Source organism: Bos mutus, chromosome X, assembly GCF_027580195.1.
Source record: "Bos mutus isolate GX-2022 chromosome X, NWIPB_WYAK_1.1, whole genome shotgun sequence".
NCBI classification, from domain to species: Eukaryota; Metazoa; Chordata; class Mammalia; order Artiodactyla; family Bovidae; genus Bos; species Bos mutus.
Genome location: NC_091646.1, coordinates 132,278,980 through 132,291,493, shown reverse-complemented (window position 1 = coordinate 132,291,493; position 12,514 = coordinate 132,278,980). Strand labels below are relative to the sequence as shown.

The following is a 12,514-nucleotide window of genomic DNA, read 5'->3' as shown; positions in this document are numbered from 1 at the left end:
AGTTACATTATGGGAAGTGAAAGTCGCTCAGTTGTGTCTGACTCTTTGCGATGCCTATAGTCCACGGAATTCTCCAGGCCAGAATACTGCAGTGGGTTTTCATGCCCTTCTCCAGGGGATCTTCCCAACCCAGGGATTGAACCCAGGTGTCTGGCATTGCAGGCGGACTCTCTATCAGTGGAGCCACCAGGGAAGCCCCGTTACATTATATGTATGCTACGTTATAGCATAATATAACAATGTCATACAAGCAATCCATACTTCTAAGGAATTAAATCAGTAATTAATAAATATGCATTTGTCATAGTTCATAATGAAGTGATATTATATCTTATGTGCGACGCATAACTATAACAGCAGTGTACCCCACACAGCTGGCCTGAGTCCTGAGTCTGGTGCCTTCACGCTGGGGCCCCAGGTGAGGCCTCTGCCTGGACCTGAAAACAGGTAGCAGGGTTGGGGGCGGGGCGGGGCGGGGCGGGGCGGGGCGGGGCGGGGTGGGGGAAGGGCGCGGCGAGCTCGCGCACGCGCACCGCAAAGCCCGGGCCGGCCGGCCCCACCCACGGCCGCCCCGGAAGTCCCGCCTCTGGGGGGCGGGGCCATGGCCAGGAGGAGAAACCTGGACCCGCCGCGCGGCCAGCTTCCGCGGGCCCGAGCGGCGGAAGCGGAAATGCGTCACAGGGGCGGGCGGCGGCGGCAGAGGAGGCGGCAGCGGGTCGCGTCGGGGGCGCCTCCGGCGGACGGCGGTGGCGGCGGCGGCGCCGGGCGGGGAGGCCGGGCCTGCCGGCGTCGTCGGGGGCCCGCGGGAGAGCTGGGGCCAAGGCGGCGGCGGCCTGGTACGTGGACGGGGCCCCGCCCGCCGGCGCGAGGGACCCCGGGGTGTCGGGGGGCCGGGGAGGGCGGCCTCGCGGGGCGGGCGGCCGGGGCGCGGGTCTCGTGGGCCTGCGGGCTTCAGGGGTCGAGAGCCTTTGAGGGGCCTGGGCGCTGGGGGCATGGGGGTGACGGAGAACCGGGGACCGGGGGCTGCGGGGGTCTCTCGGGGCGGCCGGGGCGGGGGTCTCGTGGGCCTGCAGACTTGGGAGCGGGGTGTCTGGGGACTTGCGGGCGCGGGCTTTGGGGGTCGAAAGCCTTTGAGGGGCCTGGGCGTGACGGAGAACTGGGGTCGGGGGCTGAGGGGGTCTCCCGGGACGGCCGGGGCGCGGGTGTCCTGGGCCTGCGGACTTGGGAGTGGGGGTCTGGGGACTTGGGGATGTGGGCTTTGGGGGTCGAAAGCCTTTGAGGGGCCTGGGGGTGACGGACAACCGGGGGTCGGGGGCTGAGGGGTCTCCTGGGACGGCCGGGGCGCGGGTGTCCTGGGCCTGCGGACTTGGGAGTGGGGGTCTGGGGACTTGGGGATGTGGGCTTTGGGGGTCGAAAGCCTTTGAGGGGCTTGGGGGTGACGGACAACCGGGGGCTGCGGGGGTCTCCCGGGGGTGCTGAGAGCGGGGGAGGGGAGGGTTTCTGGGGGGGATTTGGGAGAGGGGACAAAGGCGATTGAGCAGAGGAGGGGAGGTCCCCAGGGAGCTGCGGGGTTGGGTCAGTGGACAGGGCTGTGCAGGCGAATCGGGGTCCACCAGGGTCGGAGGTAAGCAGGCTGTACTGGGGCTGGGGGTGAAGCTAGGGGTTACTGGAGGTTGGAGGGGGTTACCGGAGCCATAGGGGGCGGCTGGGGAGAGAGAAGGTGGGAGTTGGGGCAGTAGGGTGAGCATTTGGATGGGTGGAGGCGATGGGGATCGTGAGGGGCTGCCAGGGGTGTGTTGAGGGTGGGGTGTGCAGCGAAGGGGCTGGGGGTCGTCCCCAGGGTGCAGGGGCAGCTGGGCGACTAGGGAAGATGGGAATCTCCAGGGTTCCTAGTAGGCAGTGGGCTTCCGGAGTCTCTGACTCCAGTCCTCTCTGAGGTCTTTGGGGTTTTCTGCGGGTGGAGGGGGCTGTCGCCACTCAGCCCAGGGTGAGCCCCCTCATTAGTACCCCAGACCCGGGCCAGGTGACTCTTTCCTCCAGCTGGGACCCCTCCACCCCAGTCCCTGCAGCTTCTCTGGGGTCTGGGTGTGTGTGTGTGCTTAATTGCTCAGTCGTGACTCTTTGTGACCCCGTGGACTGTAGCCCACCAGGCTCCTCTGTCCGTGGCATTCTCTAGGCAAGAAGACTGGAGTGGGTTGCCATGCCCTCCTCCAGGGAATCTTCCCGCCCCAGGGATTGAACCCAGGCCCCTCGGAAGCTTTCAGAGCCATCTGGTGGGCGGGCGCACAGCCCAAGGCCACCTCCGTTACTGTGTGCTGTCCGTGGGTCAGGTCTGGCCCTGCTTTGCGGAAGTAGGCACCTGTCCGACCGGTAGGGAGAAGCTGCTTGAGGGGGAGGAGAGCACAGTCAGCTCCCCGTCCGTGGCTTCCGAGAGGCCCTGCGGCTCTGATTGTTTTATCTGGACACAGAGAAGGTGCTTCTGCCCGCGGTAGAGATACTGAAGTCAACGGTCCTTAGCCGTTCTCTCAGCCTGAAAGTTCCTTCCTGTTTCTGCGGGCTTCCTCCTGCACAGACCTTCCCAGGTGTTTGTGTGGGTTGTCCCTTCCCCGGTGAGGCATCTCTGCAGCCTCCATGGAGGTGGCCTGTCCCCCACACCCCGAGGGCAGGGACCCTGCTCATCTGGGCTCCCGCCACCCCAGCCCTGCTGGAGCTGTGTCTGGGTATTGGGGGCAGCTCAGTGACCATGGAGGCTTGGGGCAGGCAAGTGTTCCTAAAAGTTTTGCAAACCCATCTTTTTTCCCCCTGTATTTGTGTAATCTGATTAAAAGGGCCCACATGTCAGGGGCTGGGGCTTCCTTGGTGGTTCAGACAGTAAAGCACCTGCCTGCAATGCAGGACACCCTGGGTTCGATCCGTGGGTGGGAAAGACCCCTTCCTGGAGAAGGGAAGGGCAACCCACTCCAGTATTCTTGCCTGGAGAATTTCACGGGCAGAGGAGCCTGGCGGGCTGCAGTCCACCGGGTCCAGAGAGTCTGACACGACTGAGCAACTAACCTTGAGGGGCTGAGGGGCCTTCCCTGACGTAGCGACCAGTGTGTCGGGCAAGCAGAGGGCAGACGGGCCGCGTGCTGGCCAGCCTGGGGGTGGGACACCGGGCCGGCCATGAAAACGCGGCGTGCGCGTCTTGTGTTTCAGGCCCAAGGTCCCGGCTATGGCCGCGGCCACCATCGTGCACGACACGTCTGAGGCGGTGGAGCTGTGCCCGCCGTACGGCCTGTACCTGAAGCCCATCACGAAGATGACCATCAGCGTGGCACTGCCGCAGCTGAAACAGCCGGGCAAGTCCATCTCCAACTGGGAGGTGATGGAGCGGCTCAAGGGCATGGTGCAGCACCACCAGTTCTCGACGCTGCGCATCTCCAAGAGCACCATGGACTTCATCCGCTTCGAGGGCGAGGTGGAGAACAAGAGCCTCGTCAAGTCCTTCCTGGCCTGCCTGGACGGCAAGACCATCAAGCTGAGCGGCTTCTCCGACATCCTCAAGGTGCGCGCCGCAGAGTTCAAGGTCGACTTCCCCACGCGCCACGACTGGGACTCCTTCTTCCGCGACGCCAAGGACATGAACGAGACGCTGCCGGGTGAGCGGCCGGACACCATCCACCTGGAGGGGCTGCCGTGCAAGTGGTTCTCGCTGAAGGAGTCGGGCTCGGAGAAGCCGAGCGAGGAGGTGCTGGTGCGCGTGTTCGAGCGCTTTGGGGAGATCCGCAACGTGGACATCCCCATGCTGGACCCTTACCGCGAGGAGATGACCGGCCGCAACTTCCACACGTTCAGCTTCGGCGGCCACCTCAACTTTGAGGCCTACGTGCAGTACCGCGAGTACGCCGGCTTCATCCAGGCCATGAGCGCGCTGCGCGGCATGAAGCTCATGTTCAAGGGCGAGGACGGCAAGGCTGTGGCCTGCAACATCAAGGTGGGGAGTGGGGGATGGGGGGCGGGGGACATCAAGGTGGGGAGTGGGGGATGGGGGGCGGGGCGGCTGTGGCCTGCAACATCAAGGTGCGGGCGGGGCGGGCTGCGCCCCAGGGCCTCGGGCACGGAGGGCTGCCTGGGGCGGGGAGTGGAGGGGATGGGGGGGCCGAGGCGGGCGGCGGGCTGTGCCCCAGGGCCTCGGGCACGGGAGGGCTGCCTGGGGCCCCCACGCTGCGGGCGCAGAGTCTGTGTCTCAGGAAGCGTGGGGGCAGTGGAGCGCTCTCGCCGCCCCCGCTGAAATGAGGGGCGCTGCCCAGCATTGCCGCGGACGCTGGCCCGTGCTGGCTTCCCGCGCCAGGCTGGCGGAGGAGCTGGGCCCGGGCGCTGGGTGGTGAAGGCAGCTGGCCACAGGGAGTGGGGGGCGCCCCACCGCAGGAGCGGGGAAGGAGCCACGCTCTCGTGGGCGCCGGGGCAGGCAGGGCTGGCCTCTAGGCGCGCTCGTATTTCCGGCGGAAGGGGCCGTCCTGGAAGGGCTGGGGTCCCGAACGCTCATTTCCAGCCCTGCCCTCTAGTCCCGAGGTCCTCCCGGTCAAGGGCGTTAGGGGAGCCCGCTCTCTGCGGTGAGTCTGAGGCAGGCCGCCTGCTGAGCGCAGGGCCGTCTGCATGTGCAGGACAGTGCGAGCTCGTCCTAACCCTGCCCTGCCTCCGAAGGTGTCTTTCGATTCCACCAAACACCTGAGCGACGCCTCCATCAAGAAGCGGCAGCTTGAGAGACAGAAGCTTCAGGAGCTGGAGCAGCAGCGGGAGGAGCAGAAACGGCGGGAGAAGGAGGCGGAGGAGCGGCAGAGGGCTGAGGAGAGGTGCGTGCTGCCGGGCCGGCCGGGCTCCGCGGGCCTGTGCGCGTGTGCGCCTGTCGGGGGGGCGGGGGGCGGGGGGGGACGCCGCGGGAGTGCGCGGCCTGCGGCCCAGCCCCAGGGCACCGCCCATTCCCGCTCGGACTTCCCGCTGAGCCTCCCGGGGCGCCGTGCACCACCTGCTGACGGGGGCACAGAATTTTTGTCCATCTTACAGGCTTTTGGCATTCAGGCTGAGGCTGCCTTAAAGTGAAGTAGGGAAGTGAGGGTATTGTCGGCTTTTCCCAACAAGAGATATTTAGAAGTCCTGTAAAGTAACAGGCCTCTCGGGTCAGGACCTTTGTCTCCCGCTTTTACGTTCCGCGCTAGTGGAGAACCCGCCTGCCTGCCAGTGCAGTGGGCTTACGTGGGTTCCATCCTGGGCGGGGAAGATCCCCTGGAGAAGGAAAGGGCAGTCCACTCCAGTGTGCTGGCCTGGAGGGTCCCGTGGACAGGGGAGCCTGGCGGGCTGCAGTGCGTGGTGCCACAGGGTGGGGCAGGACGGAAGGGACTCAGCCTGGCGCCCTGTGAGCCCCGCAGGCAAGCTGGCCTGTAGACGAGCTGCATTCTGGGAAGGGGGCAGCAGTCCTGGTGCTCCCTCGTGCCTCCTGTGCTTGGGTGTTTCTTCCCCGCACTTGTCCGTGTGCGCGATGGGCAAGGTTTCTCTTGTGTGTTTTGCAGTGTTGAGTCTCAGGCGTGTGTGGTCTGGGGTTCATTCCTCACCAGCCTGTGTGTGTGTGTCTGGGCTGACCTGACTTGCGTGTCGCTCCGGCCTTGGGGCTCCTGTGTGGTTCCCGTTTGGTTCCGATGGTCACTAACGCGGATTTGGGCCTGTCTCTGGGGTCAGCGCTTCCCCGGTCTGCCCCAGAACCCATTTCCAGAGCGGCAGGTGCTGGGGATGGTGCCGGCCTCTATGCAGGCAGCCGGCCAGGATGTGGACACGGGTAGGGGGTCGGGAGCCCCGGAGTGAGGCCGTGGCTGCAGAGAGGACAGATGCCCGGAGAGGGCGGGGTGTCCTGGCCTCGTGGTGGGCCTCAGGTGGCGGCCACAAGCGGGGAGCAGTTTGGATCTCACACTGGACGAGGCCCTAGAGTCGGTATGCCGGCCACAGGCTGAACCAGGGAGCTCCGGCGGCATGCGCACCACGGGTCCTGGTCCCAGGCAGGGCCCGTCCTCTCTCTTCCACAATCGACCTTGTCCGCAGTCCCTGAGCTGGGCGTCACAGAGCTTACCCCACGGCCTCTCTGGGGCGTCACAGAACTTACCCCACGGCCTCTCTGGGGCGTCACAGAGCTTACCCCACGGCCTCTCTAGGGCGTCACAGAGCTTACCCCACAGCCTCTAGGGCGTCACAGAGCTTACCCCGTGGTCTCTCTAGGGCGTCACAGAGCTTACCCCACAGCCTCTAGGGCGTCACAGAGCTTACCCCACGGCCTCTCTGGGGCGTCACAGAGCTTACCCCACAGCCTCTAGGGCATCACAGAGCTTACCCCACGGCCTCTCTGGGGCGTCACAGAGCTTACCCCACGACCTCTCTAGGGTTTCGGGACAGGCACTTTTCTCCACCTTCACGTTAATGCGGGGAAACCGCCCTGAGGGTGGCCTTTGAGCTCAGGCGGCAAGGGGTGTCGTGGGGGGAGACCAGCTCACAGCCGGCGGGGCGGTACCTCTGACAGGGCTGAGGAGGTTGGGCATGGCTGGCCTGGCATGAAACGTGGGCCCGTGGGTGCCCAGGAGGCCCTCGGGTGTGCAGGGCTGTGTGTCCAAGCCCAGTTGACCTCACTGTTAGCCTGCGGGCCGGCCCGGGACTCTGGGCGTCTTGTCCTTCGTCAGGGGCGAGCGAGTTGGTCCTTTGCTGCTAATGAGGTACAGCGTGGCCTGCAGCAGTCCTGTTCCTGGTCACGGGCCCTTAGCTGGACAGCTGAGGGCTCTGGGCACTCAGGGCCCCTGACTAGCAGTCTGAGCGGCAGCCCCTCACTGATCCCTGCCGAGGGAGACCTTCTGGCGTGTGGCCTCCTGGACGCCAGCGTTCTCGCGAGCCGCCTTGCCTCCCTGCGTGGCTGCCTCCGCAGCTGGAGCTTGGGTCCTCCGGCCTCCTTGTCCAGCTGCTTCTCTGCTGACCTGGCGCCCTGGGAGTGATGCCGGCTCTTCTGCACAGTATCCTTCCTGGCCCTGGCGTCCCCGTGCCACATGCTGTCCAGGGCGGCCTTGCGTCTCTGCTGTGCCCGCCCTGCCCCTGCCCCTGGCCTGAAGGTTAAGACTGAGGGGTGTGAGTGTTCCATGAGGACACGCTCATTGGTCTTCCTGCCCCTGGAGGTCTGGATCCCTCCCAGTCGTGCGGGGGTCCTGGTTTCTGGATGAGGACAGGGTGCCGTTGGGTCTGAGCTGGCCGGCGCTGTGCGGGTGCTTACGGGACCGCCACTGTCTCCAGGTGCTATCTACGCGGTGACCTCACGGGGTTTCCCCCAGGGGTGCATGATGTGGGGCCCCCTGTTGGGGGACACCCCCTCCCCAGAGCAAGCAGATTGGCTGTGTGTCACTGAGCGTGTGCCTTTTCTGCAAGTCCCCATGAAACGTCATGCCGTGTGCTCTCGGGGGCTTCCAGTAGCTGGGTGCTTCTGGAACCTTCCTGTCACCGGCTGCATGCCTGCTCCCCTCCAGCTCCGGGGCTGGGGGCTCGGGATGGGACAGCCCAGGGCAGGGGTCTCTCCGGCATTGGGAGCAGGGCCTGTCCAGCGCTCGGGCTGTGCCCGTGTGGTGCCCGTGGTGGAGGGCCTCCTCCCTGTGCTGCTGAGGCCTGTCCTGGTTCGTCTGCTGTGGTCCCTACAGGAGCAGCTGGATCTGGTGAAAAACTCCGCTTCCCACCATCAGCCTTGTTCAGTTGTCTGGGCTGGGGTTGGGTTTAGCCAGGCTCTCCCTGGAAACATGGGAAAGCCTCGCCCTGTGCGCGCCTCGCTCCTGGGGTCCTCGGCCGTGGCTGAGATGTCTGTGCGGACAGAGCGCTAAGGAGCCAAGTGCTGCGATCGCCAGCCCGGGCCCCATGGCCCTCACGGAGCCGTCGTGTCCCACCCGCCCGCCCAGGAAGCAGAAGGAGCTGGAGGAACAGGAGCGCGAGCGGAAGCGCGAGGAAAAGCTGCGGAGGCGCGAGCAGAAGCAGCGGGACCGCGAGCTGCGGCGCAGCCAGAAGAAGCTGGAGAAGCTGCAGGCGGAGGAGCAGCGCAAGCTGCAGGAGAGGATCCGGCTGGAGGAGCGCAAGCTGCTGCTGGCACAGCGCAACCTGCAGTCTATCCGGCTGGTGGCCGAGCTGCTGAGCCGCGCCAAGGTACCGCCCGCCCAGGGGGACGCCCCGCCCTCGGGAAGCTCCGCCCACAGGGAGTGACGCGCCCACAGGGACTGCCAGCCTCTAGGGATGACCCACATCCATGGGCGCTCCACCCATTGCCGGGTGGCCCACGCTCGGGGATGCCTGGTACAGAGGGAGGATCGGCCCTTGGGATGCCGTACCCTCGGGGAGGCCCTGCCCACATGGCCTGCCAGCCTATAGGGATGCCCTACGCTGGGCCATGCCCCCCTCACAGGGCCTGCCGGCCTATAGGGATGCCCCATCCCCAAGGATGACCTGCCCACGGGTATGCTCCGCCCCTGGGAAGCTCCGCCCACAGGGCCTGCCAGCCTATAGGGATGCCCTACCCTGGGGGATGCCCCGCCCACATGGCCTGCCAGCCCATAGGGATGCCTGGCTGTTCAGGGAGGATCGGCCCTTGGGAGGCCTGGCCTTCACGGACGTGCCGCTCCTCCCTGGCGCCCGGTTCTAGCCCAGGGATGGCGTTTGTCGCGGGGGACCACGGTTGCAGCGCCCCGTGTTGCCCCAGGCCCGGGCTGTACCCCGAAGAAATGGCAGCGCTGTGGGTCTGCGTCCCCGCAACCAGGCCTCCGAGGCCCGGCGCCACAGCCTCGGGGTGGCCGGGCTTCCCCAGCGATGGAAGGGCCACCGCCTGGCCCCACGACTCTCTACACGCTCCCGCCGAGCACATGACGCCGGTGTCCTTCAGGCCAGGCGTCCCCGACCGCCCGGGGAGGACAGGGCGGGCTCCAGACGAGGCGCGGTCCCCATGGCAGTCCTCGGAGCCGGGCTGTGCTCCTGCCCCCACGGCCGTGAAGCTGGAGGGTCCCTGCCGCCCTGTGCGGGTGGCGCGCGTGGAGCCCAGGCAGGCGTGGGGCGACCCTCACCTGCTATCTGGTTACAGTTGTGACCAGTCTGCGGGAAGGAGAGCAGCGTGTGCGCCGAGAGCTGTGGCCGCGTGTTCTTATTGCGTGGTGAACGTTGAAGACCCCGAGCAGGCCAGGCCTCCACGCCTCCCACACCCACGCGGGATGTCAACTGTCCGCACAGTAATCTGGGGCCCACGTGGCAGGGAGCGTGCACCGGAGGGCCCGGGCCGCCCTCGAGGCGCCCCCCACCCAGGGCTGTGCCGAGGAGGTTTGCCGGGCTTGCTCCTGGCTGACGATCGTGGCCTCCGAGCGTGCCACCCGGAGAGGCCTGGTCCGCCCGAGAGGGGCCTTTCACGAGGGCTGTGCTGGGAATCTGCCGGGCTTGCTCCTGGCTGACGATCGTGGTCTGCGAGCGTGCCATTTGGAGGGGCCTGGGCTGCCTTGAGAGGCGCCGCTCCCCGCCACCCCCGCCAAGGTTGTGCCCAGGAGCTTTGCCAGGCAGCTTCCTGGCTGGTGATCATGGCCTCCGAGTGTGCCACCCGGAGGGGCCCGGCCCCCGATAGGCGCCCCTCCCCAGGGTTGTGCCCAGGAGCTTGGCCGGACTTAACCCCTAGCTGCCGGTCTCAGGACTCCCGGTGTGCTTGGACCCAGCGGGCCGCGCTCCAGCCGGGCTGTCCTTGGAGCGCCCACCCGCGCTGAGAGCCCGGCTCATGCCCCGCCGCCCCGCTCTGCCCCGCAGGCCGCCAAGCTGCACGAGCACGAGCACAAGGAGGAGAGCCTGCGGCTGCAGCAGCTGGAGGAGCGGCGGCGGCTGCAGGAGGCCGAGCTGCGGCGTGTGGAGGAGGAGAAGGAGCGCGCGCTGGGCCTGCAGCGTCGGGAGCGTGAGCTGCGCGCGCGTCTGCTCAGCCTGCTGCTCAGCAAGAAGGCGGACGAGCCGCGTGCCACCGCTGCCGAGTCGGGCCCCGCCTCCCCCGCCGACCTGCTCCGGCCGGTGTTGGACATCCTGCACACCGTGTCGGCCTCGGCCGGCGCCGCGCCCCGGGACCGGGAGCCCGCGGTGCGGCCGGCCGCCCCCCAGAACCTGAACGGGAGCGCTGCCGCTGCTCCCGCCGCCGCCCAGGAGGAGGCGGCCCCGGGCAAGGAGGGGCAGGACCCTCGAGGCCCGGACGCCGGCCACTCGGAGAAGAGGTGCCCCGCCGTGCTGGCCTGCATCCCGGACAACACCCAGCAGCCCAAGGCCGCGCCCGCAGCCTGCGAGCCGAGTGCGCCCCGGAAGGACGCGCGCTCCGAGCAAGACAAGTGCAACCGGGAGCCCAGCGGGGGCGGCGGCCGGGCCGGCGGCGGGGCGGGCCGGGACGACGGCGGCGATGGCGAGCGCAGGCACAAGCGGGAGCGCAGCGTGCCGCGGCGGCGGGCAGGCAGCCGGGAGGACGGCAGGCCGCGCAGGGAGCGGCGGGCGCACCGCAAGCGCTCGCGCCAAGGCCGCAGTGCTAGCCCCGAGGAGCGCGGCCGCTCCCGCAAGTCCCGCAGCCGCAGCCGAGAGCGGCGCAGCCGGCGGGAGAAGAGCCAGAGCCGTGGCCGCGAGCGGGACCGCAGGGCTAGCTCCAGCCGGAAGCGCAGCCGCCATCGGCGGGGCGACGACAGGCCGCGCTCAGGCTCCGCCGGCCGCCACCGCAGCGCCTGGAATAGGTAATGCAGGCCGCGCAACCCCGGGGCCGCCTTCCCGGAGACCGGCCGTGCCACGGGCGCCCGGGGAGCGTCCCGGCGAGGAGCGCAGGGCCCCAGGCTTTTCCTCCAGAGTATCCTCCAGGCGGCAGCCCTAGTGCGTCGGGCTCGTGATCACGAGCTTCGGTTTCCCATCAAACTGTTGATCCAGTCGCTTTAATGTCGCCGGTCCTCCCTGGATCAGGAGAAGCTCAGGGGCCTGCGAGCCTTGAGCATCGGAGACCCCGCCGGGCGCAGCCAGACCAGCTGCGCGGCATCGGGCCACCGCAAGGAGACACCGTGTCCTGACCTCACAGGAGCAGAGCCAGGCCGCAGTGACGGGGACGTACCGGCTTCCAGTCCGGCAGCCGCGGCCCCACCGGGCATTAAGAACAGGAAGCCTCTCGCTGGAGGTCTTTGGTTTGTTTTTTGTTTCTCCTGTTTTTTTGTTTTGTTTTTCCCCCTTTTCTGTAGGGTTAACCTGTCGGGAATGAAGTTTGGGTGGGATGCCAAAGGCAAGTGGCTATTGACGCGATTGTCACCGGAAGGAAGCTGCGTGCTCTGAAACACGGAAACTCTTTACGGGCGTGGGCTGGTGCAGACGGGATACAGAAGAGTCCCAAACATTCACTTTGTACCAATTCAAGTCATTCAGCATACAACAGAAGAGCGTCAGGTGGTACACAGGGGTCCCAGACATTCACTTTTTACAAACTCAAGTCATTCAGCATAAAACAAAAAAGCAGGCTGGTTTAAAATTAGCTTTGGTTTCTAGTCAAGGTTAGCCTGTGTGGTTTTTTTAAGAAGCCGTTTTGCTAAATTATTTTTACTTGGAACGTTTCAGATTTAAGGCTGCAAACTTGTTAAATTTTATAATTGTCAGCTTCTCCAAGGGAAGCTTGGAAATACTTAAAAATAGCTGTAACGTCCACCTTAGGAGAGATGGTGTTTATTCCAGTTTGCATTTTTATGGTAAAATAAAATCTTTTTTTCCAATGAACTCATGTTTCCCATGCTTACGTGGGGAGTTTTTGTTTTGTTTTCAAGGTCTTTAGGCTGTGTCACTAGCTGAGCATAATCTAGTGTGTTTGAAATCACTTGGTCATTTGTAAATGTTCACTTCACATGCCATTACTATCCTAACATAACTCCCTGGAGAGCATGGTCCTCAGAGGTGTTTGGTTTGTTTGCAAGTGAAAGCGTTAGTTACTCAGTCGTGTCCAATTCTTTGTGACCGTGTGGACTGTAGCCCTCCAGGCTTCTCTGTCTGGGGGATTCTCCAGGCAAGAATCCTGGAGTGGGTTGCCATTTCCTCCTTCAGGGAATCTTCCTGACCCAGGGATTGAGCCCTGGTCTCCTGCATCGGCTGGGAGATTCTTTACTGTCTGAGTTACCCCTTTAGCAAGTTTACAAGAGCAGTTTTTTTTAAAGCTACAGTGCTATTTTGAAAAAGTGATGGAAAGAAAGTGGTTGTTTTCTAAACTTGAGGTAGTAGGTAGGTGTTGGTGCCCTTGCAGGGACCCTGGTTCTGAGAGAGGGGCATTTGTGTGAGTCACTAATTCGTGTCCATCTCTTTGCCGCCCCATGGACTGCAGCACGCTCACCGTCTCCCAGGATTTGCTCAAACTCCTGTCCATTGATCCGTGACGCCATCCAACCATCTCATCCTCTGTCGTCTCCTTCTCTTCCTGCCCTCAATCTTGCCCAGCATCAGTGTCTTTTCCAATGAGTTG

At 65.2% G+C, this 12,514-nt stretch overlaps 1 protein-coding gene across 1 annotated transcript; it reads left to right on the top strand.

Annotated features, from left to right (window-relative positions):
• The first annotated feature begins 676 nt into the window (after nt 1–676).
• Nucleotides 677–11,781, top strand: AKAP17A (A-kinase anchoring protein 17A). Its single transcript, XM_070365570.1, has 5 exons — nt 677–836; nt 3,196–3,973; nt 4,684–4,832; nt 7,947–8,187; nt 9,817–11,781. Exons 2-5 carry the CDS (start codon nt 3,212–3,214, stop codon nt 10,768–10,770), a joined length of 2,106 nt encoding a protein of 701 aa, XP_070221671.1. The 5' UTR covers nt 677–836; nt 3,196–3,211; the 3' UTR covers nt 10,771–11,781.
• The last annotated feature ends 733 nt before the right edge of the window (nt 11,782–12,514 follow it).